Here is a 26,989-nt window from a genome sequence, read left to right on the forward strand (position 1 = left end):
AAACGTATTCTGAATATTTCTTTATTGGCTTATATATTTAAGATAAATTAATATGTTAAATAATATCAAGGGTTTTCTTGAATATTTTATCGAAAGAGGGAGCAAGTAAAAGAAAAGAGAGTAGTCTGGTCCATTCCCATAATTTTACAGTTAAAGAAATGAAAGCTAAAGTTAAATACTTGATAGAAAACCCTAGAAGTCCTTCTGAGTTTTATCATTCTTCTTTGTTCTCCATTTCTAGGAGCACAAAGTGCTACTCACAGGAACACCATTGCAAAATACTGTGGAGGAGCTGTTTAGCCTGCTTCATTTCTTGGAACCTTCACAGTTTCCGTCAGAATCAGAGTTCCTCAAGGACTTTGGGGATCTCAAAACAGAGGAACAGGTAGGAAGTCTGTCTAATGCAGTACTAACCCAGGACAAAAAAAGGTGAAGTTTGTACTAGGCAGATATCTACCGTCTTAGATATCACGGGCTGTTCTGAACTCCATGTATGTAACCTTGTGCCTACATCGTTTGTGGCATTGTCCAAAATCTACTTTTCTCAGATACTGGAAAACTCTCATTGTATTTCTCCATGTTTCCACCTAATGTGAGAATGTTTGTCCTCATGTTAGTGATTTCTTTTTTCTCTGTATTGGGCACAGGTTCAAAAGCTACAGGCCATTCTCAAGCCAATGATGCTGAGAAGACTCAAAGAGGATGTTGAAAAGAACCTGGCACCTAAGCAGGAAACCATTATTGAAGTAGAGCTGACCAACATTCAGAAGAAATACTATCGGGCTATTTTGGAGAAGAATTTCTCCTTTCTTTCCAAAGGGGCAGGCCATACTAACATGCCTAATCTACTCAATACAATGATGGAGTTGCGCAAATGCTGCAACCACCCATATCTCATCAATGGTGAGGGAATTCCTGGAAAACACCTACATTTCTGTGTTACCTTGTTTACTTTCTAAGTGATATTCCTCAGGAACAATGTATGCATTGACTGATCCATCCTAATTTGGGAATAGAGGAGATTTCTCCTTTTAAAACAATTCTCATTTGGAAGTCTTCCTGTAGTTCTTTCTACCCCTTTGATCCTGCATAATCTCCAAAGTTAAAAAGGATTTGCTGTTTAGAATTTCATGAATGAGAACTCAAGTTATGCTGTTCTGTCTTCAGTGGTGCTCCATTTTGCTGTTTGTGTTTTGGATGCCAGCAGGGTGGTAATAGTGGTTTGCATATACTATTCTGGTCCTTGTCCACATACTTACATATATTTTACCCAGTTCTTAAGCCTGACTTACAAGGAATATTTTGTATGAATAAAATTGAGGATGACTTAGGATTTTGGGGGTGCTGAAATTCTGTGTGTAACATTGATACCAAGTCAGATTACCTTTTTTTCTTTGCTTCCTTGTCTCAGTTAAATAAACTGCAGCCTTAGTATGTTTCTCTGGATCTCACCATCAGGTTTGATTTTTCTTTTGGCAGGTGCAGAAGAAAAAATCCTAACAGAATTTCGAGAAGCTTGCCATATCATACCTCATGACTTCCACTTGCAGGCAATGGTTCGTTCAGCTGGCAAATTGGTTCTTATTGACAAGTTACTTCCGAAACTTAAAGCTGGTGGCCATAAGGTTCTGATCTTCTCCCAGATGGTACGCTGCCTAGATATCCTAGAGGATTATCTAATCCAGAGGAGGTAAGAAAAGAGTCATTCTTCACCTTGTGTTTACTATATACTCATAAGGCTGCAAAGAGTAGGAGGGCCTGGGTTTAATTAAAGTCGACCAGGACTGGGATAAGAGAAGTGTTTAAGACTCTCACTCTCCACTTTCTGATAAAGTTTTTGGTGAACTAGAGATATAGAGGTACTGATATTAATCCCAGTCTGCTTTTTTGTTCTCTTTTTCTGCTTAGCTGATTAAACTTTCTTTTCTGTGATTCCCATACAGGTACTTGTATGAGCGTATCGATGGGCGAGTTAGAGGCAACCTTCGGCAGGCTGCTATTGACCGCTTCAGCAAGCCTGACTCAGACCGATTTGTCTTTTTGCTATGCACCCGGGCTGGTGGACTTGGAATTAATCTCACAGCTGCTGATACTTGCATCATCTTTGATTCAGATTGGAATCCGCAAAATGACCTGCAGGTAAAGGAAATCATTGTCTTAGGGACTAACACATAACCTGGGAGGTTTTGCAACAGGATCAGGATCTTAGAAAGTCTTGTCTTTTAGAGAGTATAGAATTGTTAGTTAGGTTACCAAACTTGTTCTGTAAAGGGCCAGATAGTAAATATTTTAGGCTTTGTAAATCAGACACCCTCTGTTGTAACTACTCACCTCTGCTCTTGTACCACAAAAGCAGCTATAGACAATATGTAAATAAATGGGTAGAGCTGTGTTTCAGCAAAAACTTTATTCACAGAAACAGGTGACTAGGATTTGCTGACCCCTGGTCTAGATGATGGGGCAATAATTTCATCTTGTAGTTGACTTTTGATTTTGAGTTGATTTCATGGCTGCTTTATAGATGGAAATCGGTATTTTGAATCCTTCTCCCCCCACCCCCTCTAATGTTATGTTTTTTGTTTTTTTTAATTAATTAATTTTATTTATTTGGCTGCATCAGGTCTTAGTTGCAGCACGCGGGATCTTTGTAGAGGCGTGTGGGCTTCTCTCTAGTTGTGGCACACGGGCTCCAGAGCGCACAGGCTTAGTTGCCCTGTGGCACGTGGGATCTTAGTTCCCCAACCAGGGATCGGACCCGCGTCCCCTGCATTGGAAGGGGGATTCTTAACCACTGGACCACCAGGGAAGTCCCTCTAATGTTATGTTATCTTTGCCCTTCCTTCCACCAGGCCCAAGCACGGTGTCATCGAATTGGGCAGAGTAAAGCTGTGAAGGTGTACCGTCTCATCACTCGTAATTCTTATGAGAGAGAGATGTTTGATAAGGCTAGCCTCAAGTTGGGATTGGATAAAGCTGTGCTTCAGTCCATGAGTGGTCGGGATGGCAACATTACTGGAGTGAGTCTTCTTAATCTCTAGCTATACTTGTAACGGGTCATAGTGATGGAGGGAGACAAAAGCTATTTTTGCATAGGATCCTGACCTCTCATTTGGGTTCTCAATTATTGTTTCTTAAAATACAATAAAATGTCATGATATGGTTAGATAATATTCTCTTGTAGTTTTTTCACCTTTCTATTGGATTTTGTAGATCCAGCAGTTCTCCAAGAAGGAGATTGAAGATCTCTTACGGAAAGGAGCATATGCAGCCATAATGGAGGAAGACGATGAGGGCTCCAAGTTTTGTGAAGAGGACATTGACCAGATCTTGTTAAGACGAACCACTACCATCACCATTGAATCTGAAGGAAAGGGTTCTACGTTTGCCAAGGTATGTTCTGTCGGTGCCAGCGGCTGAAGAAGCAGAGAGAGAGAGACAGGGCTCTCTAGAATTGAATGTATTTTTTCAATGTAGTTTTTAAATATACTGGTTTCCCATTGTTCAAAAAAGTGGTATAGTCAACTTTACTGTTTCTTTGTTCCTCACTAGGCAAGCTTTGTGGCTTCTGAAAATAGGACTGATATTTCTCTGGATGACCCCAACTTTTGGCAAAAGTGGGCCAAAAAGGCTGACCTGGACATGGATCTACTCAATAGCAAGGTGAGCTTCCTTCTCCTTTAGGGAGGAAGTATTGCAGAAAACACGTTACTTTCTGGAGTCTTTATAGCTGCTCTGATTCTTCAGTGCTGACCTTGGCTTATAATGGTATATACAAGGGCCATGATAAAAACTTTCTACACGGGAGGCCCCAGAAAACTACTTAGATAACTACCACTTAATTTCGCTTCCTGAGTACCCGTAGATTATTTTGCATGTCCAAAAAAGAATCTCTCTTTGAGTATCTACAAATGTTACATCCAAGGCTATTTCAATCTGATTGTCTTTAATTCCTTTCCCGTGATCATATCGTGAAGAGAGTTACTTCTCCTTTTGTTCTCTGCATAGAATAACTTGGTGATTGACACACCTAGAGTACGAAAACAGACCCGCCACTTCAGCACTCTGAAAGATGATGACCTAGTGGAATTCTCTGATTTGGAAAGTGAAGATGATGAGCGGCCACGCTCTCGCCGACATGACCGTCATCATACCTATGGGCGCACTGACTGCTTTCGGGTGGAAAAGCACCTCCTGGTATATGGGTAAGAACCCACCTTGCTATCAGAGGTAGTTCGTCTCCATCCTGATAGACACCTAGTTTGCTTTTCAAATTGGAAGGCTATGGTCAAAAAGGGGATAATGGGAAAAACTTTATTCTGTTACCATGTTTTTCCAAGATCTTTTTGTCTCCCACCTTTTGGGAAACGCGATTCTGAGGGACTGGGGAATATCACTGAATTAGAGTCCCCAGGAAAATATCAGTATAATTTCTTTTTTTGGCTTTTTTTTTAAGTTGGGGACGGTGGCGAGATATTCTGTCTCATGGACGCTTCAAGCGACGGATGACTGAAAGAGATGTGGAAACGATTTGCCGGGCCATCCTTGTGTACTGTCTTTTACACTATCGTGGGGATGAAAATATCAAAGGCTTCATCTGGGACTTGATTAGCCCTGCTGAAAATGGCAAGACAAAAGAATTGCAGAATCATTCAGGTGATTATCAAGTCTTTGCTTTTCATCTTTTTATAGGTTACCTAATCCTCTTCAGGTCCAAGGGTTTTTCTCAATCCAAGTCTTCGATGTATCCCCTTTCCCAGGTCTGTCTATCCCTGTGCCCCGTGGACGCAAGGGGAAAAAAGTAAAGTCACAAAGCACTTTTGATATCCATAAGGCAGATTGGATCCGGAAATATAACCCTGATACTCTGTTCCAAGATGAGAGTTATAAGAAGCACTTGAAACATCAGTGTAACAAGTAAGGATGGAATTTAACATACTAAAGCATTTTCCACCTCAAGCTTTCTACACTATTATTGAGCCAGTTCTTTCTCTATCCCTTCTAGGGTCCTGTTGCGGGTACGAATGCTATACTATCTGAGACAGGAGGTTATTGGAGACCAGGCAGAGAAGGTGTTAGGGGGTGCTATTGCCAGGTAAAGTTATGCTGTATTTTTCTTTATGCCATGGCTTATTCCAGAAAAGATTGGTGTACTTATTTCATTCCAAACTATTTTGGGGATACCTGATAATTAAGATCTGTATATCAGGTCTTCAGTCCTGTACAGTCGGCCTTTTGTATCCATGGGTTTTGCATCCTTTTGATCCATGGTTAGTTGGATCCATGGATATGAAGGGCCAACTGTATTCATTGTACGACACCATTTTATATAAGGGGCTTGAACATCCATGGATTTTGGTATCTGGGGGGACTCCTGGAACCAATCCCCTGTGGATACTGAGGGACAGCTGTTCTTGATACCAGTGGAAGGAAATAGGCAGATGTATGACCATTTAAATTAATAGATAAAAGAAGATCCCTGTAATAATCTTCCCAAGGATTGTCTACTTTAATTTCCTGCCTTGCTATGCTGACTCTGCCTCTTATACCTTTAGTGAGATTGACATATGGTTCCCAGTAGTGGATCAGCTGGAGGTTCCAACAACATGGTGGGACAGTGAGGCTGATAAGTCCCTGCTCATTGGAGTCTTTAAGCATGGTAGGTATCTGCTCTTAGTCTGTTCTTTTCCCATTGTAGATTTATGTCCACAGATGGGATATTTAGCAAAATGCTCATGACCAATAATTATGTTTGAATGGGAAACTAGTCCTTAAATATCCAGAGCCATTAGTTCCTATGAATAAATGTTTAAGAAAGACCAGATGGATAGTTAAATCCCAAGGTAGGGAGTCTCCCATTTGTTCTCTAATCACTGTTACCAATCTGTTTGTAGTGGTATCTAAGTTAAGCTTCCACAATCCGGGGAAATAATGCATGTCCACTCTTGTTAATAATAACCATGATTAATTTGTATCACTTTCCTGTGGCTTGCTGAAAGTGTTCTTCTTGTATAACATCTTACTTGTCTAAATATTCAGCGGTTACTCTCACATAGTTGTGAACAACCATGCTTGAGTAAAACAAAAATAGAGTATAAAAAGGGAGAAAACTCCCTTTTCAGTCTTGCCTAATAACAAATTCCAGGCATTAAAAGCAGTAAGTGCTAACTTCCAGCCTAGTTACTTAGTGAATTGGAATATCATTTCTTTTTTAATATACTTTCACATTTACTTCTATAAAATAAAAGTAGTGGCACTTAATTCACATTTTTGACATGTTTAACTGGATAGGAAAAACTGTGAGCATTTGTAGTCTTAGATTTACTTGTAAGACACAGAGGCTTTAGAAGAGTCCAAACATCCTGAAGTGTGTTCATCATTCATCAAACATTCAGAGTGCCTGTTTGTTTGCAGGTGCAGATCTCTTATCCTTTATTTGAAAATGTGTGACCTAGTTCTAAATCATTTAAACTTTTAAAATTTCCTCACTTATGTATTGATAGTAAGAATGATGATAAAATATTACCCGTTAAATGGCTAAGTAAATCTATTACCATTCTCTATAAACACCGATTAAATTCCTGTTTTCAGTAACTAGTGATAAAACTCCTTGTGACTCTAAATTGCTGTAGAAATGTTAAATATCGTACTATAACCCAACAGCTATCCAAGTTAAAATTTTCACTGTATTTTGCATTATGATACCAAAGTAGCCCACATTGTTATTGCAGCAGCATACGAAGCTTACTTACATAAAGGCAAAATGAATCTCTGATTTTCTTCAAATTATGGCTCTTTTTCTTCTAGGCTATGAAAAATATAATACTATGAGGGCAGACCCAGCCTTGTGCTTCCTGGAAAAGGCTGGCCGACCAGATGACAAAGCCATTGCAGCAGAACATCGAGTGTTGGATAATTTTTCTGACATAGTGGAAGGGTAAGCATTAGTGTTTAGTTCTCTTAAAGCTCTGTGTCCACCCTATGAAGGGTATTTGTTGCTTGTACTAAGAGATGACATAACTCTAGCCTTGACTGAACCCATTCGGATTCTTATTGGTGGTTATACTCATGAATGATAAACTCTTAACAAATAGTGAGACCAGCAGAAAGGTCTCCATAAACTGGCCTAAAACCATACATTGCAGTCTGATGCAACTAAGGGTGAAAATTAATGTTATTCCCAAATGGCTTATTTGACGTTCTATTCAGTTTTCTTTGCAATGCTTTTCTGTACAGCCGTAGTAGCTGAGAGGATAACTGGTTCTCTTGAAAGGTAGTAGTCATGCAGCAATCCCATGCCACTTATATGATAGAGCCTCAGGAAATTTTAGCCCTGGTTTATCTCCCAGTGGCGGCTGACACATAAAGGTGTTACTCTGCCTGGATACATGCCTCGATGATGAGTTGCCATGCTAATACTGAGCCACCAGGTAGGGCATTGTTGCCCTGGTTTGGGTGCCAATGAGTTTAACAAAACTTCTCACGTGGAGACCTGAGGGGCATGTGAAATAGTTGGCTTCGCTCATGAATACCCTCCCAGTCCTTTGTGATTGAGAGATTTCTCTTTGATGATCACAACCTCAGTTTGCCTAGTATAGGACCCTCAAAGGAAATTGGATTGTTTATTTATTGCAAATCATTTATTATATCATCCTTCTACTCAATAGAGCAAAGTATCAATAGTAAAAATAAGCAAGCATAGACATTCAAATGAAGTAATAAAAGTAAATACTAGTTGGGAAGGAGGGGGAAAATGGGTTAAACAATAAAAAGTGCTAGTAAGAGAAAGGAAATGTGCTGGTCAAAGTGTTTCTTTTAAAGTCAAACAATTTAGAACTGAACTTTGTCGTTTTCTCACGCCTCTGGATGATTTTAGGGTTGACTTTGATAAAGATTGTGAAGATCCTGAATATAAACCACTCCAGGGTCCCCCAAAGGATCAAGATGATGAGGTGAGGAATTCTCATTTGAGTCCAGCTTTTCTCTGTTACTAAATAGTATTCTCCTATTCCCTGAATCATGAAGTACATTGATTAATTTATAATACAAAATGGAAAGACCATTTGAGACTATAAAGTATTAATGGAAAGGATTTTAACACCAGCTGGGGGAGATCAGGTATGGCTTTGTGGAGGAGGTGGGACCCAAGCTGGACAATGAAGTATATTATTTGACTACTTAATTCCTGAGTCCCCCTGTCTTCAAGCCTTCGATAAGGACTGACTTTTCAGGTTTTATTTTCATATTCTTTTACTTGGTTGCTTCCAATTTTCTGTGAGAGTTCCTTTCATGAGAAGATTTTCTGGATCCCATGGTGCCATAGAAAGACACACACGAGAAAGTGATTTCAGAGTGCCAATTTTACCCCTTTTCCTCCCCTCTCCATCCTGTGGGGTGGATCTTCTCTAGGGTGATCCCTTGATGATGATGGATGAGGAGATCTCAGTTATAGATGGAGATGAAGGTAAACTTCTAAGTCAACTAGTATAATTTTGTGTGGGGTGGTGGGGTTGGGGGACTGACTGAATTCTGTCCTTTCCTGGGATACCAGAGAGCTTTGCCTTTGGGTGGGTTGAAATACCAGTTATCTCTACTACCTTTCCTGTACTTCCTGTTTACTCTACTTTGCTGCCCACAGCCCAGGTGACCCAACAGCCAGGCCATCTATTCTGGCCTCCAGGCTCTGCTTTGACAGCTAGGCTTCGGCGCCTAGTAACAGCCTATCAGCGCAGCTACAAGAGAGAACAGATGAAGATAGAGGCTGCAGAACGTGGGGATCGGAGAAGGCGGCGCTGTGAGGCAGCCTTCAAGCTAAAAGAAATTGCACGGCGGGAGAAACAGCAACGGTAAAATATGGCTGGGAATTTGAACTGAGCTGTAAGCTTGTCTTCAGCTATGGGCCCTATATTGAAAAGCATCTTAGGAAGGATTATTTGGAATTCCCTAAGAGGGACCATCTTTTTTGTCTTTGTTACACCTCTACGACATAAAACCACACTTAATCATAACTCCCAGGAAGATCTCATATGTAGGCATTCTCATTGAGTTGTTTGCATCATTTTCCCCCTTAGCTTGCTAATTCTTAAATTCTTACATGTTAACAGAGTACCTCTTCCTACCTCTTCTGCTGTCTTCGGGGGCTTTTTTTTTTTTCCCACCAACTTTCATTTTTTGTGCATTCAGATATTCTAAGCCATACTAAGAAGTAACCATTCCCTGTGTTCTGATCACTGTTGCCTGATTCCTCTTCCCTTTATAGATGGACAAGGCGTGAACAAACTGATTTCTATCGAGTAGTTTCTACCTTTGGTGTGGAGTATGACCCCGATACCATGCAGTTCCATTGGGATCGATTCCGCACTTTTGCCCGACTGGACAAAAAAACAGATGAAAGCCTTACCAAGTATTTCCATGGTTTTGTGGCCATGTGCCGCCAAGTGTGCCGCCTTCCCCCAGCAGCTGGAGATGGTAAGCAAGACTGAAGCGTCTTGGGTGAGTGGGGATGCACTGTGACAGAACCAACTCTTGGTTCATTTCTTCTTCCACGCTTATCTCTTGCAGAACCCCCAGACCCTAATCTGTTCATTGAGCCCATCACTGAGGAAAGGGCCTCACGGACTCTCTACCGTATTGAATTGCTTCGGCGCTTACGGGAACAAGTTTTATGCCACCCTCTTTTGGAAGATCGGTTGGCATTATGTCAGCCTCCAGGTCCTGAATTGCCTAAATGGTGGGAGCCCGTTCGGCATGATGGGGAGCTTCTACGAGGGGCAGCCCGCCATGGGGTGAGCCAAACAGACTGCAACATCATGCAGGACCCAGACTTCTCTTTTCTGGCTGCCCGTATGAATTATATGCAGAACCATCAGGCAGGAGCACCAGCTCCATCCCTATCACGCTGCTCTACTCCACTGCTACACCAGCAGTATACCTCGCGCACTGCCTCACCACTGCCCCTGCGCCCAGATGCTCCTGTTGAAAAGCCACCTGAGGAGACAGCTGCCCAGGTCCCCAGTCTGGAGAGTCTGACTTTAAAGCTAGAGCATGAGGTGGTGGCCAGGAGCCGACCAACCCCACAAGACTATGAGATGCGAGTAGCCCCCTCTGATACTACCCCTCTGGTTTCCCGGAGTGTTCCACCAGTCAAACTGGAGGATGAGGATGATTCAGACTCTGAGCTGGACTTGAGCAAGCTGTCACCATCATCCTCTTCTTCCTCATCCTCATCCAGCTCCAGCTCCAGCACTGATGAGAGTGAGGACGAGAAGGAAGAGAAGCTAAGTGAGTGCATGTGACAGGCTGTTGGCCCTCTTCCCCATTCCCCCCCCTGCTCTTTCCCTTCTTTTCTAAATGCATCCTCTGAGATTCAGATTTTGATTTGATAGAATATCGAAGGAGATCTATTATTCTTAGGGCCTTTATTTAAAGCCCATGTAATACCATTCCTATATAACTTTATTCTTCCACCTTTGCTCACACATTCTGTATGCTCTCTAGCTGCTGACCGGTCCCGCTCAAAGCTCTATGATGAAGAAAGTCTCCTGTCCCTCCCTATGTCCCAAGATGGATTCGCAAATGAAGATGGAGAACAAATGACCCCTGAGCTGCTGCTGCTACAAGAAAGACAAAGAGCTTCTGAGTGGCCCAAGGTAACAGCCTCATTCCTGGACATGTCGAGTCTAAAAATACAGTGTGACATATACAGAGAACAAGGAATAATAGATGGTTCTGGGTTTCTTTGATTGTGTTTAGTGCTACATGTCTTTTTCGTGAAACTCTTCCCAGTTGACTTTGGGATCTGATACTCCTACCTCCCTCCTGTCTGACTTATGATTTTTAATTAACCTGATAATGATGGAACTATTTTTTGTCACAGGATCGCACAGCTAGTACTCAGGCCCTAACTGATTTCTTTTTCCCCACTCAGGATCGTGTCCTGATAAACCGTATTGACCTCGTCTGTCAGGCCGTACTCTCAGGGAAGTGGCCTTCTAGCCGCCGGAGCCAAGAAATGGTAACAGGAGGAATTTTGGGGTCAGGCAACCACTTGCTAGACAGTCCCTCATTGACTCCAGGAGAATATGGTGACTCTCCGGTCCCCACACCACGAAGTAGCAGTGCAGCTTCCATGGCAGAGGAGGAAGTGTCCGCCGTCACCACAGCGGCAGCTCAGTTCACCAAACTTCGCCGAGGCATGGATGAGAAGGAGTTTACAGTTCAGATCAAAGATGTAAGCTGAGCATCTAGGCACTGGGAAGTGAGGAAGGAGTCTGTAATTCTTGCTGACTAGCTGTCCGAACATAATACTAAGCTCGTTTGGTCCACTGACTTTAAAAATGAGAGGAGAAGAAAAAAGCGCTCACCAAGATCCATTTAGGAAGAGTCACTGCACTAAAGGAAGGGATCTTATCTTGACTTGTATCTCCTGAGGACTAGATTAAAAGAAACCATATCTTTAAAAGAAATTTAATTGACACAAGGGTTCTTTTGAGTGGCTCATTTCTGGAGCCTAGAAACCTAGTTTTTAAAAATTGAAATCAAACTGTGGAAAAGCTATTAAAGTGATGCCCAAGTATTATGGGCCTTATTAAGTTAAAAATAAAAAGGAATCATTCCTACTGAAATTAAATCAGTGTTGTTTTATGGATGGAAAATTTTATTTTTCCTGATGCTCTTCCCTAATGAACCCTAGCAGCTGGTCATTAAGTACTCAATAAGAAAATTTTTTGAAATTAGTATGTGACAGGAATATCAGGATTTTGCCCCTGTGATGAGTTGCCATGCTAATACTGAGACACCAGGTAGGGGATCTTTTCCCTGCATTGGGTGTTGTTGAGATAAATTCTACTTCTCTTAAATCTACCTGAGGGGCACTAGGTCAAGAAATGAAATCTAAGGAAAAAATTATGTGTCGTCTTGTATTTCTAATTTCTACCCATTAGTCAATGGCCTTTCTTCTCACCATCATTGAACCAGAGGATGACCCTTACCCTAAGTCCCCCTAAACTTGATTTTTATTTTAAAAACATGCCATATGATGTCTTGGGTGGGTGGGTTGTCTTTCTAGGAAGAAGGATTGAAGTTAACATTCCAGAAGCACAAGTTGATGGCTAATGGAGTAATGGGAGATGGACATCCTCTTTTTCATAAGAAGAAAGGGAACAGAAAGAAGCTAGTTGAGGTAAGTGGTAGAGAAAGTCTTTAATATGATGATTAGATAAAATATTTTTGTTCCCAGTAATTGATGAAGGCAGTTGGGATTGAGGGAGTAGAAGATACTATTTTATGGCTACCATTGGCTCTGCTCCCCCTCCCTCCCTACCCAAAAGAAGAGTATGTGCTCATGGGGGTGGATTCTGGGTTTGCAGCTGGAGGTGGAGTGCATGGAAGAGCCTAATCACCTTGATGTGGACCTGGAGACCCGGATCCCTGTCATCAATAAGGTGGATGGGACTTTGCTGGTGGGTGAGGATGCCCCTCGCCGGGCTGAACTGGAGATGTGGTTACAGGGTCATCCAGAGTTCGCTGTCGATCCCCGATTTCTAGCGGTGAGTGGCAGTTCCATGCAGCAAGATTTAAAGTCATTCCCTTGGTATTTAAGCTGTGTGAGAGGGAGGAAGCATGCCATATATTATGTCATTGTTTCTCCATCGGCAAAATAAGAGTAATTATACTTAGTCTTCCTACTTTACAGAGTTGTTGTGAGGATCCAAATAATGTTACAGTACTTGTTAAACTAAATGCTAGGCAAATATTTACCATTGAACTATTACATAATGACCTAATTTTTTTGGAGAAGTCTGCTTCATGGCAGTTTTCCAGTAGGACTAATCTTTAATTTATCCACACAATAAGCATTTATGGTCAAAGTAGACACTAGTACCTTAATGATTACTCCAGAGAAGATTTTTTTATTCCTTTAGGATAACTGCAGCTTTTCTATTGCAGTATATGGAGGATCGCAGAAAACAGAAGTGGCAGAGATGTAAAAAAAATAATAAGGCAGAATTGAACTGTTTGGGAATGGAACCAGTACAGACAGCTAACTCTAGGAATGGAAAAAGGGTGAGTGAGACTTGAGGTATTACCACTCTGTTCCCACACTAGATACGACTAGAGAAATTATTTAATGTTATTTATCTTTCTTCCAGCGTATGTTTGAGAAAATTTGTCTTCAGTTCACAAAGAAAGAAACCATAGTATTTTTACTGGTATTTTTACAGTCCTGTGGCATCGTCATCTCTAGAACAGCATAAAATTCTAAAAGCTAACTTTAGCACTTTAGGCATGTTAAAATGTAAGAATTAGTGGGCTTCCCTGGTGGCGCAGTGGTTGAGAGTCCACCTGCCGATGCAGGGGACACGGGTTCGTGCCCCGGTCCGGGAAGATCCCACATGCGGAGCGGCTGGGCCTGTGAGCCATGGCCGCTGAGCCTGCGCGTCCAGAGCCTGTGCTCCACAACAGTGAGAGGCCCGCGTACCGCAAAAAAAAAAAAAAAAAAAAAAGAATTATTAACGTGTTAGAAAATTCAAGGCCTTATCCTGCTGTTCTACTGACGAGGGGATTTTAGGCAGATCCTTTAACTTTTTCAATTTGCATATCCTGAAAAGTTGAGGGTTTTGAAGCAGATAATCTCTTAAAAGTTTTATGATTCTATATATTTTAGAAGTGATTTGGGGAATTCCCTGGCGGTCCAGCGGTTAGGACTCTGCGCTTTCACTGCTGAGGGCCCGGGTTCAATCCCTGGTTGGGGAACCTGCAAGCCATGCAATGCAGCCAGAAAAAAAAAGCAGTGATTTGGGACCTACTAAAGAAAACAGTCATGGGGTTTCCCATCATAGAAGAGGCTGAGAACCACTAATAATATGCCAGTAATGGAAAAAGACAGGAAATCATGTTTTATAGTTTATAATAACAATTTTGGTCATGAGTTAATTCCATTATTTTCAGATGTACTTTTACTTTTATCATGGTTATAGATTTGGTGGATTAAGAACCCATAATCCTTTCCATCAAAATATAACTGCAAAAGTTTCTCTTGGCTCTGTTTGCCTTACTTTGGACAATAGTCGTATTGTTTAAATATAAACATATATAAATCATGGTTTGGTTTGGTAAGCATTTAAAATGGATTAGCACTTTGTCTACTCACTTTATCTAATCATTCCCATTTGATCTTTTATATATATCTTTATATGTATGTGATATATACATAAAACCACATGGTTTATCTTTTAACAAAATTCATTTCCAAATGAAAAATATGTCTTTTGCATTCAACAAATTCTGAGAACATTATTTTGCACATAATATATATTTATTTGTGAGGTGAATTTATAAGGCTTATTTATTATTTTTATATTGGTGAAAGTGGTTTCATATAAATATCGTTACCATGGAAGAGTGTTTTAATTTACCCTCTTAGCCTCCATGGAACCAAGGGTGTAATACACAGAATGGCTGATATGGGAGGCTGATGGCGAGGATACCTTCTCTGTCTTGAATTTAACATTATAGAGCAGCCTGTAAGGAAGGCTTTTCCTCCAGGATTACCTATTTTTACCTCAAGTACTTTTGCACTTCTTTACAGTCAGTTGATAACTCTAAGAAAAAAGATCATAGGAAATCACAGAAAATTATAATGTGATTAGTACAGAATTCTTACTGCAGAATTGATGGCATGTCTAGCACTATATCATTACCGGACCCTACAGTGATTTGGTGCTGTTATAGTGACATTTTAAAGCCTAAACAAATAGAGTTTTGAGATGTTTGTTTTCTCCAGGTCAGAAAGGTCAGGCTTAGATTGGGCAAGTCCAGAGACACAGGTACTAATTGTCTGAGTTTGTTGCCAGTTTACCCAGTACTGTACTTAGGTCTAGCAAAGTAATAAGTTCCAGCTTCAGAGAACTTAAACAAAATTTATAGTGAGACCATCTAGATGAAGCAATTTAAAATTCAGCAGATATGTAAGTTTTTGTATCAATGTGGAAAAAAACGTATTTTAGTAAATTTGGTAAGGAGCTACCCCAGCTCTGGTGTTCCAGACATCCAGAATCGTAATCTGGTCTATCTTGAGTTTACCCCACTCTGACGCAATAATGAAGGATAGTATTGTAAATGTCAATACTGTCATGCTGTACTTCACATGGTAAGATCATGTGAACAGCCTGCCATCAGTAAAGCATACTGTGCAAGTACTGATTCATTCACTGTCGTACTCAGGCCGCTCATTTACAAAGGTGAATAATTTTGAAACGGTTGGCCCGAGTAAAGGTACAGTGTAGTCATGGAAAAAAATCAAAGCTCTGGTTCACATGAGTGTCAGTGTCAAATCCTTGCTCTTGGCTTCAGCATTATATTGCTTCAACCAGCTACATCCTGCTTTTCCTCTTCCCCATTACCATCAAGCCTCATCTGACTAGTTTTGCCCCTGCTAAAGATAGAGTCAGTGAAAAAGCATTTGTATGCTAGGACTCTGTTGACTTTTGGTTTTTTTCCTTCCTTTCTTTTTACTATCTTCTGTTGCTTCCTCCCAGGGTCATCATGCTGAAACAGTGTTCAACCGGGTTTTGCCAGGGCCTATTGCACCGGACAGCAGCAAGAAGCGGGCCCGTAGGATGCGACCAGACCTTTCTAAGATGATGGCCCTGATGCAGGGTGGAGGCACTGGGTCCCTGTCTCTGCATAATACCTTCCAACACAGCAGTAGTGGCCTGCAGTCTGTGTCATCTCTGGGTCACAGCAGTGCCACTTCTGCGTCTTTGCCTTTTATGCCGTTTGTGATGGGTGGTGCAGCATCATCCCCTCATGTAGACTCCAGCACCATGCTTCATCACCACCACCACCACCCCCACCCCCACCATCACCACCATCACCATCCAGGCCTGAGAGCCACTGGCTACCCTTCTTCACCAGCCACTACCACCTCTGGTACTGCCTTGAGGTTGCCACCACTGCAACCTGAGGAGGATGAGGACGATGAGGATGAAGATGATGATGATGATTTATCTCAGGGCTATGATAGCTCAGAAAGGGACTTCTCACTCATTGATGATCCTATGATGCCAGCCAACTCAGACTCCAGCGAAGATGGTGATGACTGAAGCCCCATCATGGTCCCCATCGCTTGGGTGGCTGCTGTATTTTCATTTACTCTGGCCCTTGGACTGTGGAAAAGTGGGAGGGGCAGGGGAGATGTGGGGAAACCCAGGACTCCAGGAGGTGAAAAGGAAAAAGAAAACTTGTACCTGATTGCTTCCAAATTTGAGAGGATTGGCTGGGCAGGGGAACTCCTAAAACAATACATGACTACTTCCTCGTTTCTGGGGAAGGAAAGGAGACTAGAGCAGCTGATGTGCTCACCCCTCCCTAGACACCTCCATTAACCACAGACTATGTAGCGCTGGCACTAGCCTCCGGCAGAGCCTGTTCCTGACCGAACTGTGGATACAGCTGGAGGGTCAGGAACTGTTACCTTCCTTCCCCTTGGCATTAATAAATTTAAGTTAATCCTTTCCCACTCTTCCCTTGTTCTATATTTGCTCAAACCCAATATATTAATTTTAAGAGTTGATGTTCACGATGGGTAATTTCAACATCATTTTCCTAAAGTTCATTACTGTTCATGCCGAGTTACCTTGGATAGGGCAGACAAGTCATCCGTACTCCATTAAAGGGTTTATATAAGCTTAGGCTCTCCACCTTACCAAAGGCAAGGAAACGATCTAAGCTAAATGGCAGGCAAAATGTTCCAGATTCAAACTCCAAGTTCTTAGAAGAGATGAAAAGGAAGAATTTCGTCAAGACCCACGTACATTTTGTCTCAAATTAAATAACGGTGCTTTGGGGAAGCCTAAGAATGGTGTCACTTCATGAACTGCGGCAAGGGGACTGGCTAACTGGAAGGACGCGGAAACGACTTGGCGGGGGGTGCATTCTATAAATTCCCTCAAGCCATTTGTTTCCTTTGACCCTTCCCCTATCACCCTAGCGCTCAAATGAAGCCTGGGCATTTAATTTCCCTTTCTATGGCGAAGCCCTTCCCCCGTATCGCCGGCCCTAGTTTAGTCTTACGGGCAGGGTGGGCTCGTCTCCCAGGTTTGAGCTCTCTGTCCGCCCGGAGCCCCCGACCCAGCGTCCTGGCACGGAGGATCCTTCCAGCCCTGAAGCAGCAGAGGCTTTTACTTCCGCACCTTTTCTAGGACAGGAACGGACCGAGTTACGCTGCAGTCTTTCCACTCCTACCCCATGCCAGACCCTGCTCTTTCCGCTTCCCCTTCCTTTGGGTGGGGCCACTGCACCCGCGCGCGGTAGCTTGTGTGGGGCGGGGCCGGCACGTCAGGACTCCCGCCTACTTCTCAGTGCCCAGCGGCGGTCGCCGCTGCCGCCGCCGCCTCGGCAAGGAGTCCGAGCGCCTGGAAACCGCGGCCTGGCAGAGAGTAAGGGCGGGTGCAGGGGGTCACGTGATGACGTCGACTCTCGTGCGGCTGTTGCTAAATTGACAAAACCCCGCGAAAATCTGAACTCTTTTTGCGTTACATATTTTGTTGCTTTCCAGACTCTTTTCCATCCTCTCCTCCCCCTAACCTCCGTAGGAAGGATTTAAGAAAAAAAAAATAAAAGAATCCCAAGCGCTGCTGGGACCCGGAAGCGGAAAGGGCATCTTTGAGGTCGATACTTCCGGGTCACTGGGAGAGTGCGGGATTCCAGGGCCGAGAGAGGGTGGCTGAGCCGGGACCTCGCGTGATTCTCGGAACCCGAGGAGGAGCGGCGTCTGTGGCTATGGCTGTAACTCTGGACAAAGACGCTTATTACCGGCGAGTGAAGAGACTGTACAGCAATTGGAGGGTGAGATAGATCCCGTAATTTTCCCTAGGGAGCCCCCTTTGCCATCCCATAATAATCCCGTTTCTCGGCGCCTTTTTTCCCCTTTCCGTCGGGAATTCCCGGGTTCAGTGTCGCGCCGCTTTAGTTGCTCCAGGATCATTCACCGCAGGAGGCTCTGAGCGCCGCCCAGTAACAGGGAATCCCCCCGGCAATCACCCTGCCCTGCGGCCACCACCATCTTCCCTGCGTGCCAGCCCCCGTCATGCATAACAACCACCTCTCGTAGTTTCTTCCCGCCCTAGGAGAGGCATCATCATCCTTCCCTCCCACTCCGTGATCAAGTCTTGCTGCCCCCTCCTGCAGTGTTCGCACACACCCACGCACTCGCTCTGTCCTCCCAGAACCACAGTGTTGCGCCCTAGGTCCCGCCAGAATTACAACCATTTCGTCAAGCATGGATGGAGGGTCCAAGAGAATGTGAACCGGGCTCTTGGCGTTTATCGTTTGCGGGGCTGTTGCTGGAGTTAAAAAAAGAAATACTGCTCACGCGCAACCGCCTCATGTTCTAGGCCCTGCTGCGGGCAACACAGAAACCTAACGCTGAAAACCTGCAGGCTTTAGTTAATGCAAAAAACGATGTGTTGCCTAAAACCTCATTAGTTTTCATCCTTGGTTGAGTATCCGGGGCACGTGTTCAGAAAAAGAGCTGTTGCAGTACCCAGTCTTTTAGGGATTGGGCATTTTTGCTGCTTGAAAAAGTCCCCAGTTAACGATTTTATTTTTATGCTGGTAAGTTATCAATTCAAACATTTGATTGCATCCTGTGGTGCATTCTGAGCTAACTAGGTTAAGTCTGGCTTCTGAACTCTGTCATTCAGGGAAGATAAAACTAATGAAGACTTTCAAATCTCAAAAGCGTCCTGACAAAAATGATCAGTTCTGATTTCAGCATTGTAAATTGCCTTTCAAACTGATCTTCTAAAAACTAAGCTATTAAAATTGGTCATTTCCCTACCATTCATATTAAAGGTACCCGTGCATGTTTCATCTTTTGAGCATAAATGCATTAGATAATTGAAAATAAAATGGGTTCTTTGCATTTTATGAGAAGCAAAAATAAGGACTCTATGCTAGGCTAAAGCCAAACATAAATTTTATTTTAAAATTTTTTATTGGTTAATTTCTACCAGATGTTTTTACAGTTTCTCTCACTGTCACATTTTAAAGTTTGAATGTGATCCGTATTAGAAAAACTCTTTCTAAATGCCCAGATATTTCCTAAAGTACTATTGTACAAGTAATAATCAAAAGCCCTCTCTTCCACCCATAGACCCCAAAATTACACACCTTTGCTGTGGTGGTTGCTTCTAGTCCCAGTGATTCAGAGTTTATCAAATTATCCTCTCTAGACCATGTATGGAAGCTAAGATTAATTTAGAGCTCAAAGCTCCTCTACATGATAAGTGAATGCAAAGCGTGAAACTAGGAAAAGCTTGAGGCCTGGAGACAGATTGGCAAACTTAATGTCAAATGACAGTTTTTAAATCCATGAAAGTTATTGGCCCCCATTTTTTTGTTTGCTTCTCAAAAATCATTAAAATTTATCTTGGCCCTCCTGTCATTTGAAAGGAGCATGTTAGACTTTAATAAGATCTTGGTGTTACAAAGTTACAAGCCAAATCAATATAAAAATGTACTCATTAGCAAAATTTGTGGTGTATCATTATGAAAAATCTTATTTAAAAAGACTTTCTGCTTTTTTATAACTAAATTTTAACAACTATGCCTAGAACCCACCTGTAGAATTTCTTTATGCATTGTCGTTCCAGGTTGCAGTACTTTGATTCTGATCTGCTTAACCAAAGATCATAGTTTTCTGGGATAAGTTCTGGTTGCTTATCCTCTTAGCTGCAGCAGGAAAATAGTGAAATGTACAGGTGCAAGCTATGTTTGTTTTTCTACACTATTTTTTTTTTGAATAAGAAAACTGGTATTGAAATGAGAATAACTAGAAGTTAACTATATGAATTCCAAGCCTTGTGTTGTCAGCTCCCATCTGCAAAGAAATCTGTTACGACAAAAATTAACTAAAAGATTAGTTTGGGCTCCACACCCACTTTTAATTATTATTTATTTATTTGACTGCTTTGGGTTTTTGTTGCTGCGTGCAGGCGTTCTCTAGTTGCGGGAAGGGGGGGCTACTCTTGGTTGCGGTGCAAGGGCTTCTCATTGCAGTGGCTTCTCTTGTTGCAGAGCGCAGGCTCTAGGCGTGCAGGCTTCAGTAGTTGTGGCGCACAGGCTTAGTTGCTCCGCGGCTTGTGGGATCTTCCCGGATCAGGGCTCGAACCCGTGTCCCCTGCATTGGCAGGCAGGTTGTTAACCACTGCACCACCAGCAGAGTCCCCACACCCACTTTTAAGTTTTAGATACCCTTAAGCATTAATCTCTCAGAACTGTGTGGGTGCTTGTGGTAGCTCCAACGCTCTTCAACTACCTAGAGTTATAGAGCACCAAAAGGCTACCAATCTTTTTTTTTTCTTTTTCTTTTTTTAAAAGAGTAGGAGCTAATGTGTTTCCTAATCTCATCTATGCAAGTTGAGTTTGGCTAAGGTACATTTTGTGAGGCTATTGTAACTAAGAGGTATCTCTTAATCACAATTTTCATGACTTACATCCCCCAAACAGTTGCAGTATCACACATTTCTGTTTGAGTAGAAATTTCTAAAGCATTAAACGTTATACCTGAGTAAATAGTGTCATTTTAAGGATAAGAAAATGGGCTCAGCCAGAAATGAAACAGGAGACCTCCGTAGTGACTAAAACTTATTATTTATGACTCTTTCTGGATGTTTGAGTCTAGTCTAGTCCTGCCTCTCATTTTTTTAAAATTAATTAATTAATTAAATTTATTTTTGGCTGCGATGGGTCTTCCTTGCTGCCTGCGTGCTTTCCCTAGTTGCGGCGAGCGGGGGCTACTCTTCGTTGTGGTGCGCGGGCTTCTCATCGCACTGGCTTCTCTTGTTGCGGAGCATGGGCCTTAGACGTGCAGGCTTCAGTAGTTGTGGCTCGGGCTGTAGAGCGCAGGTTCAGTAGTTGGGGCGCACGGGCTTAGTTGCTCCGCGGCATGTGGGATCTGCCCGGACCAGGGCTTGAACCCTTGTCCACTGCATTGGCAGGAGGATTCTTAACCACTGCGCCACCAGGGAAGCCCGCCTGTCATTTTTTTAAATGAGAACTGCTCCGAGCGGAAAGGGTTTGCAGCACCTGTCTGTTCTGCTTTAGAGAACCCCAGGTGATGATATTGGATCATGAGTGTCAGCTGGGGGCTTCTCCTCTGTCTTCTTATACTTACAGGGTCCATATTCAGGGCTTCCCAGCCTTTTCATGATTGTGATTGTTTTTAACCAAGTGATAGAATTACTACTGCATAGGGTACAAGGGGGGTAGGTTACCCACCATCCTGGGGTCCCAGCTGCTTTGAGAGCTGAGGGAATACTGTATCCATGCACACCTATAACTCATTTGAGACCTACCTATTAGGACATCCTGCTGTGTGTGTGAACCTTGACTTCAGTCATCTGCCTTTTAACCCAAAAGAGTTCCTAAAAAATCAGAATAGCAGCTGTTTTCAAAAGGAATGCTGATCCATTGCATTCATTCATATGGTGCTGCACTACTGGTCAGGACTGAGGAGTGAGTGGCTCCAGCCTCAAAAAGGAAGTTTGTGCCTGTGGAGAAAACTAATAACCTATAGTGTCAGTGTTTCTCTTGAGTGGCAATTTCTGGCTCTTTGCTGATTTTTGTTGTGGACAAGTTTCTTGTTCTGGATTGCTCTCTAAGACTAGGCAGTAATCTTTTGTGGCTTAGGAAGGTTCTTTAAAATATGGGCAATTTCCATACTACTTTCAACAGGTAACGGCTTGCTTCTACCCATCTCAGTTCATTATGGCTCATTTATCTCTGGCGTGAGCTAGAGAAAGGTTTCTTGAGTGAAGTTTCTTGGTTTCTTGAGTGAAGAGGAAGGCTAGATGGAAGTAAATGCCTGGGCAGGTTAGGATTCATTTATTCTTGCTTACTCAAATTTTTATTTATTTTTTATCACTGTTACCAAGTGCAGTGCCTAGCGTGTAGTAGGCACTCAGTGAATGATGGTAACTTGATTTCTGAACTCTCATGCATTCCTTTCTTGGTTTGAAGAGATTTTTATAGAGACTGTACTCAGGGTGATCATAAGTCCTGCCTTTCCTGAAACTGTTCACCTGTTGTACATATGTAATTAATGGCATACTTTTTTATTCTCAAAATTGTCTCAGTTTGGGTGATCTATTCGATCGGTGTCTTAGCTATAACTAGAGACTTCAAAAATGTTTCGTGTTTTAACACAGTACCCCTTTGGTTCAAAGGAAGATAGTTGTTCCTCTGCTGCAGTATTTCCCCAACTTTTTATCATTCCAATACCACCTTCACAATTTTTGCCGATTCCTTAGCACTTACATTATTTACCTTGCACTTTAAAAAATCAGTTTTAATCAAGTAATACATACATAGGTTTTCTTTTTTTGGGGGGTGGGTGGGGGGCGGGTACACGGGCCTCTCACTGCTGTGGCCTCTCCCATTGCAGAGCACAGGCTCCGGACGCACAGGGCCAGCGGCCATGGCTTACGGGCCCAGCCACTCCACGGCATGTGGGATTTTTCCAGACCGGGGCACGAACCCATGTCCCCTGCATCAGCAGGTGGACTCTCAACCACTGCGCCACCAGGGAAGCCCCATACATAGGTTTTAAAAAACCAAATAGTTCTAACAGCCTTAACAAAAAACAGTCACCTGCCCCAGAAGCACCCACTTTCCAGTTCTTCACTTTCTTTCATATTTTGAAGTAATATCTATATACTGCTATTTCTTGATTTATCAGTTGTAGATATTAACTTTTGTTTTGATAGATTAGGATTGAAATTTAACTGTCTTATACCATCATATTCATTCCAGCTTCCCTGCCTCCTGACACTTCCTGTAAATTTTCTTCTTGACACAGTTATGAAAAATTTCCACATACAGAAAGATAAAAGAAATTTCCAGTAAGAACCCATGTACCCCCACCTAGTTTACACAATTAATATTTTATCATACTTGCTTTATCACATATCCATCCCTCTTGATAAGTTTTTTTCCCCAAAAAGTTTTAGTAAACTCAGTCAGTTTACATTGTTATGCTCTTGCAACTATTTTCACTGCTGGGCGAAGCAGTAGAATACAATTAATTACCTTTCCTTTTCTCTGCAGTTTTTCATTTTTCATGGCATTAATGATTACTTCAATTTCTCTCCTCTTTTAAATGTCTCTAGCCCTAATTTTTTTCCTGCAGATCTGTCATAATCTCATCAATTTTTTATTCTAAAATTTTCACACTCATCAGATATTTTATTAATTCTGTGTTTGTTTTTTAAATACCGCCAACACCCACCCACCCACCCACTCAGCCTTACATTATTCTGCTCTATCTGTACGGGTTGCTCTCTAGGCCTGTTGAAACTTGGAACTTTCCAGTGTCCCCTGTATCCTACAGTCCATGTCTTGATTTTTTTCCCTTTGTTTTGTTAGAGCATTTCTCTAAGAGCTTCTTAGGAAAGAATACAGAGAATAGATGTTTCTTGAGCCCTTATGTGTCTTAAAAAGTTTTATTCTGTCTCCACTTTTGGTTAATAATATAGTTCAGTGGGTATAAAATTCAAGATTGAAAATCTCTGAGAGTTCTGCCCAGAATTTTGAAGCTATTTGTCAGCCTTCAAGCTTTCAGTCTTACATTTGAGAAGAAGGCTGATGTGATTCTATTTCCTGTTCCAATATATGTGGCCTATTGTTCTCTGTAAAACATCTCTTTATTCCTTGTGTTTTGAAATTTCACTGCCCTGGTATGAGTCTTCCCCCCCCACCCCCTTTGCATTGAGTTGGGAAGTGGGGGGCCATTTTAGTCTCAAGACTCACATCCGTCAGTGCTGGAATTTTGCATTCATTGATCATTTTCTCCCCGTTTCCTCAGTGATCTGGTTTATTTTCCCCCTGAAATTCCGATTTGGTAAGGTTTAGACCTTTTGGCTTAAATTTATTATCTTTCCATTTCATTTCCTGTCTCTTTATCTTCTACTTCCAGATACTGTTTCTTAACTTTATTTTACCACTTTTTATTGAATTTTTTTTTCTAAGTTCTTTTTTATCCCCTATTCTTTTCTCGTTTCATGGATGTACTATATTTATTTCTCTTATAGGGGATGTTTTATTTGATTTTTATTTTCTGTCCTCGGCCATGCCTGTTTCCTCTGGATTTCTTTGCTTTCCCTCTTACATGAAGGACACTTCACAAAAATCAAAATGAGGCTTGGCTACCCATTTGTATTAAGAATAAGGTAAAAAAAAAAAAAAAAAAAAAGAATAAGGTAATAAGAAACTGGTGGGAAGCTCTGCTTGAATAGGGTCTCTCAACTAGTAGAGAGGGGTTACGATAGAGTGAATAGGTTAGCTTGTTCCATGGAGAACCCCCAGATACTGACAGTATCTGAAGTATTTTCTCTGAATTCAGTGATGCTCAAAGAAAAGTCCTCTGATTCTTGTCTTTGGGGCAGTTGTTGTCATTCAGAAAACAGATTTTCATTTAGTTCCTCAGCATTTAGTACTTACCTTCTGCTGGGCCTAGTATCTAGAGCCTTTTTGAGCTCCTTTCTCCAGAGAATAAATTAAGTCTCTTTGAGGAAGGATTAGGAGTTGTCTCAGGGCTTCCGAGAACTGGGGACTTAAGCTTGCTGACCAGACCTTCTGTTCTTAGCTCTGAACTTATCCGTGTTCAATATGTCCCTTTCCCCTTCTCTAATACTTGGTGCCTCCCGAGCCCTGAGCCCATTAGGGCTCTATGACATACGCACACTTAACATCAGTATCTTCCGGCTGAGAATGCTTGTCAGGCACTTAGTCATTTGCCACTCTCTGTCGTCTTTTCATCTTCCAAAAAATTCTTTAACCTTAATACATCCAGAGAATATACTTTATATCACTGTAAGTGGACAGTTGTGTCACTTACCAAAAAATAAAAAATTGCTGTTAAAAAATAAAGATAATGTAAGCACAATTGATATTATTAAATTGTAGTTTTTTTAGGTTATATTTTTAAAGGTTATATTATTCCATTTATAGTCATAAAAGATCGGCTGTATTCCCTGTGCTATACAATATGTCCTTATAGTTTGTTTATTTTATACATAGTAGTTTGCACGTCTTAACCGCTTACCCCTATTTTGTCCCTCCCCACTGGTAACCACTAGTTTGTTTTCAATATCTGTGAGTCTGTTTCGTTATAGTCACTAGTTTATTTTTTAGCTTTCGCATATGTTATATCATACAGTATTTTTATTTCTCTGAATTTTTCCCCTAAGCATAATACCTTCTAAGTCCATCCATGTTGTTGGAGATGGAAAAATTTCATTCTTTTTTATGGCTGAGTGAAATATTCCTCTGTGTGTGTGTGTGTGTGTGTGTGTGTGTGTGTGTGTGTGTGTGTGTGTTTGTGTTTGTGTACACGTACGCCCCACATCTTTATCCATTCATCTGTTGATGGACACTTAGGTTGCTTCCATATTGTGGCTATTGTAAATAGTGCTGCAACGGACATTGGGGTGCATATATCTTTTTTTCTTTTTGGCTGCGTTGGGTCTTTGTTGCTGCGCGCGGGCTTTCTCTAGTTGAGGCGAGCGGGGGCTACTCTTTATTTCGGTGCCTGGGCTTCTCATTGCGGTGGCTTCTCTCGTTGCAGAGCACGGACTCTAGGCGCATGGGCTTCAGTAGTTGTAGTGCACGGGCCTAGTTGCTCCGCGGCATGTGGGATCTTCCCAGACCGGGAATTGAACCTGTGTCCCCTGAACTGGCAGGCGGATTCTTAACCACTGCACCACCCCATATATGCCTACTGGGTAAGGGCTCACTCTGAAGCCAGACTGCCTGGGCTTGAATCCATGACCCCACCACTTATCGTGACCCAACCTCTCTGTGCTCCAGTCTCCTCCATCTTCACATCTATAAGTGTTGCTGTGAGAATTAAATGAGCTAATGTGTATAAGGTACTTAGAATAGTGCCTAGCCCACAGTAACTACTGTGTTTCCCATTATTATTAAAGACTGAAATGCAGAAGAAACACAGGCAGAACACTGTTTGACATAAATCATAGCAATACTTTTTTTGGATCTGTCTCCTAAAGTAAAGGAAATAAAAGCAAAAATAAACAAATGAGGTCTTGATTTGGGGTTTTGAATGTGATGATGCATACTACAGCTAAAGTTTTATTGTAGATTACATACAGAAAGTGCTTTCTCAGTAAATACTGTTCCCATCTGAAACACCTGTTTCAGCAACACTTGAGTGTTAAGTGGACCAGACAGACTGGAAAGTGGCAGGCTTTGGAGACAGAAAGGGTTTGGTGGATGTTGAGAGTCTGCACACCAGGGGTCACTGCTGCAAAATGGTTCATCTAGAAAGTCCAGATTTGACAGGGGCTCAAGTCTGAGTCCTAAAGACCTCCCCAGCAGAAGAGGTCACACGGGAATCTGGAGCCGGTTAAGCAGCAGGGTTGAGCCCCAGCTGCCTCTAACAGCCAGCACCTGGAGCTGACTGTAGGCCTGGCCCTGGGGCAGTGGCTGCCAGTCTTGTGGCTTCTCTTTCTTTTTGCCAGCCCCCCACCCCCACTCCAGTATTTTAGAACAAATTCCAGACACAAGTTAATCTGAAAATATTTTAGTATTATATATAACTTTATTATAATGTTACTTTGGTAACTTATCATATAAGTTTTACAAGCAGATTATTAAAAATCTCCCACAGTTTCAGAAGACTGTTTGCAGATGTAACCTGTATAAGGCATTCGTACTCCTTATAAGGTTTGAAAATACAAAGTAGTGCCCCAGACTTTGCTGTGAAAATGTTTGGCTTTACTTGTAATCCTTTTCATTGAATCACATTGTAAGAGAAATTTTATTTAAATTTATTATCTTTAGATATTCTGCTGTTATTTATTTTTTCTGATGTTAGAGCCCACTGGTGTTTGTAAAGAATCAAGAATGAAATGGTCAAAGCACATGGGTTCCAAGAGAAATTAGGATTCATCCTCTTACCTTTTTGATG

General features: G+C 42.0%; 2 protein-coding genes across 11 annotated transcripts in view; both read left to right on the forward strand.

Moving 5' to 3' along the window:
* Positions 1-16,597, forward strand: part of CHD8 (chromodomain helicase DNA binding protein 8) — a 56,719-nt gene extending 40,122 nt beyond the window's left edge. For 7 of the 10 annotated variants that reach the window (XM_079911899.1, XM_079911907.1, XM_079911905.1 and 4 more), the window contains 24 exons: positions 242-385; positions 648-903; positions 1,480-1,690; positions 1,944-2,139; positions 2,850-3,017; positions 3,211-3,390; positions 3,550-3,660; positions 4,006-4,202; positions 4,454-4,653; positions 4,734-4,914; positions 5,003-5,092; positions 5,553-5,656; positions 6,805-6,934; positions 7,874-7,949; positions 8,407-8,461; positions 8,636-8,843; positions 9,257-9,465; positions 9,559-10,278; positions 10,495-10,646; positions 10,925-11,227; positions 12,065-12,178; positions 12,366-12,545; positions 12,946-13,062; positions 15,537-16,597. In XM_079911899.1, the coding sequence (XP_079768025.1) occupies positions 242-385; positions 648-903; positions 1,480-1,690; positions 1,944-2,139; positions 2,850-3,017; positions 3,211-3,390; positions 3,550-3,660; positions 4,006-4,202; positions 4,454-4,653; positions 4,734-4,914; positions 5,003-5,092; positions 5,553-5,656; positions 6,805-6,934; positions 7,874-7,949; positions 8,407-8,461; positions 8,636-8,843; positions 9,257-9,465; positions 9,559-10,278; positions 10,495-10,646; positions 10,925-11,227; positions 12,065-12,178; positions 12,366-12,545; positions 12,946-13,062; positions 15,537-16,103 (4,869 nt within the window). In that variant the 3' untranslated portion in view covers positions 16,104-16,597. The remainder of the gene's footprint in view (positions 1-241; positions 386-647; positions 904-1,479; positions 1,691-1,943; positions 2,140-2,849; positions 3,018-3,210; positions 3,391-3,549; positions 3,661-4,005; positions 4,203-4,453; positions 4,654-4,733; positions 4,915-5,002; positions 5,093-5,552; positions 5,657-6,804; positions 6,935-7,873; positions 7,950-8,406; positions 8,462-8,635; positions 8,844-9,256; positions 9,466-9,558; positions 10,279-10,494; positions 10,647-10,924; positions 11,228-12,064; positions 12,179-12,365; positions 12,546-12,945; positions 13,063-15,536) is intronic. The other 3 variants (XM_079911904.1, XM_079911902.1, XM_079911906.1) reach the window with 3 other exon arrangements.
* Positions 16,598-17,279: 682 nt separating this feature from the next.
* SUPT16H (SPT16 homolog, facilitates chromatin remodeling subunit) overlaps positions 17,280-26,989 on the forward strand; it is a 33,815-nt gene continuing 24,105 nt past the window's right edge. The window contains exon 1 of the mRNA XM_079911909.1: positions 17,280-17,847. Within this exon, the coding sequence (XP_079768035.1) occupies positions 17,782-17,847 (66 nt within the window). The 5' untranslated portion in view covers positions 17,280-17,781. The remainder of the gene's footprint in view (positions 17,848-26,989) is intronic.

The sequence above is a fragment of the Stenella coeruleoalba genome (assembly GCF_951394435.1).
Source record: "Stenella coeruleoalba genome assembly, chromosome: 2".
NCBI lineage: Eukaryota > Metazoa > Chordata > Mammalia > Artiodactyla > Delphinidae > Stenella > Stenella coeruleoalba.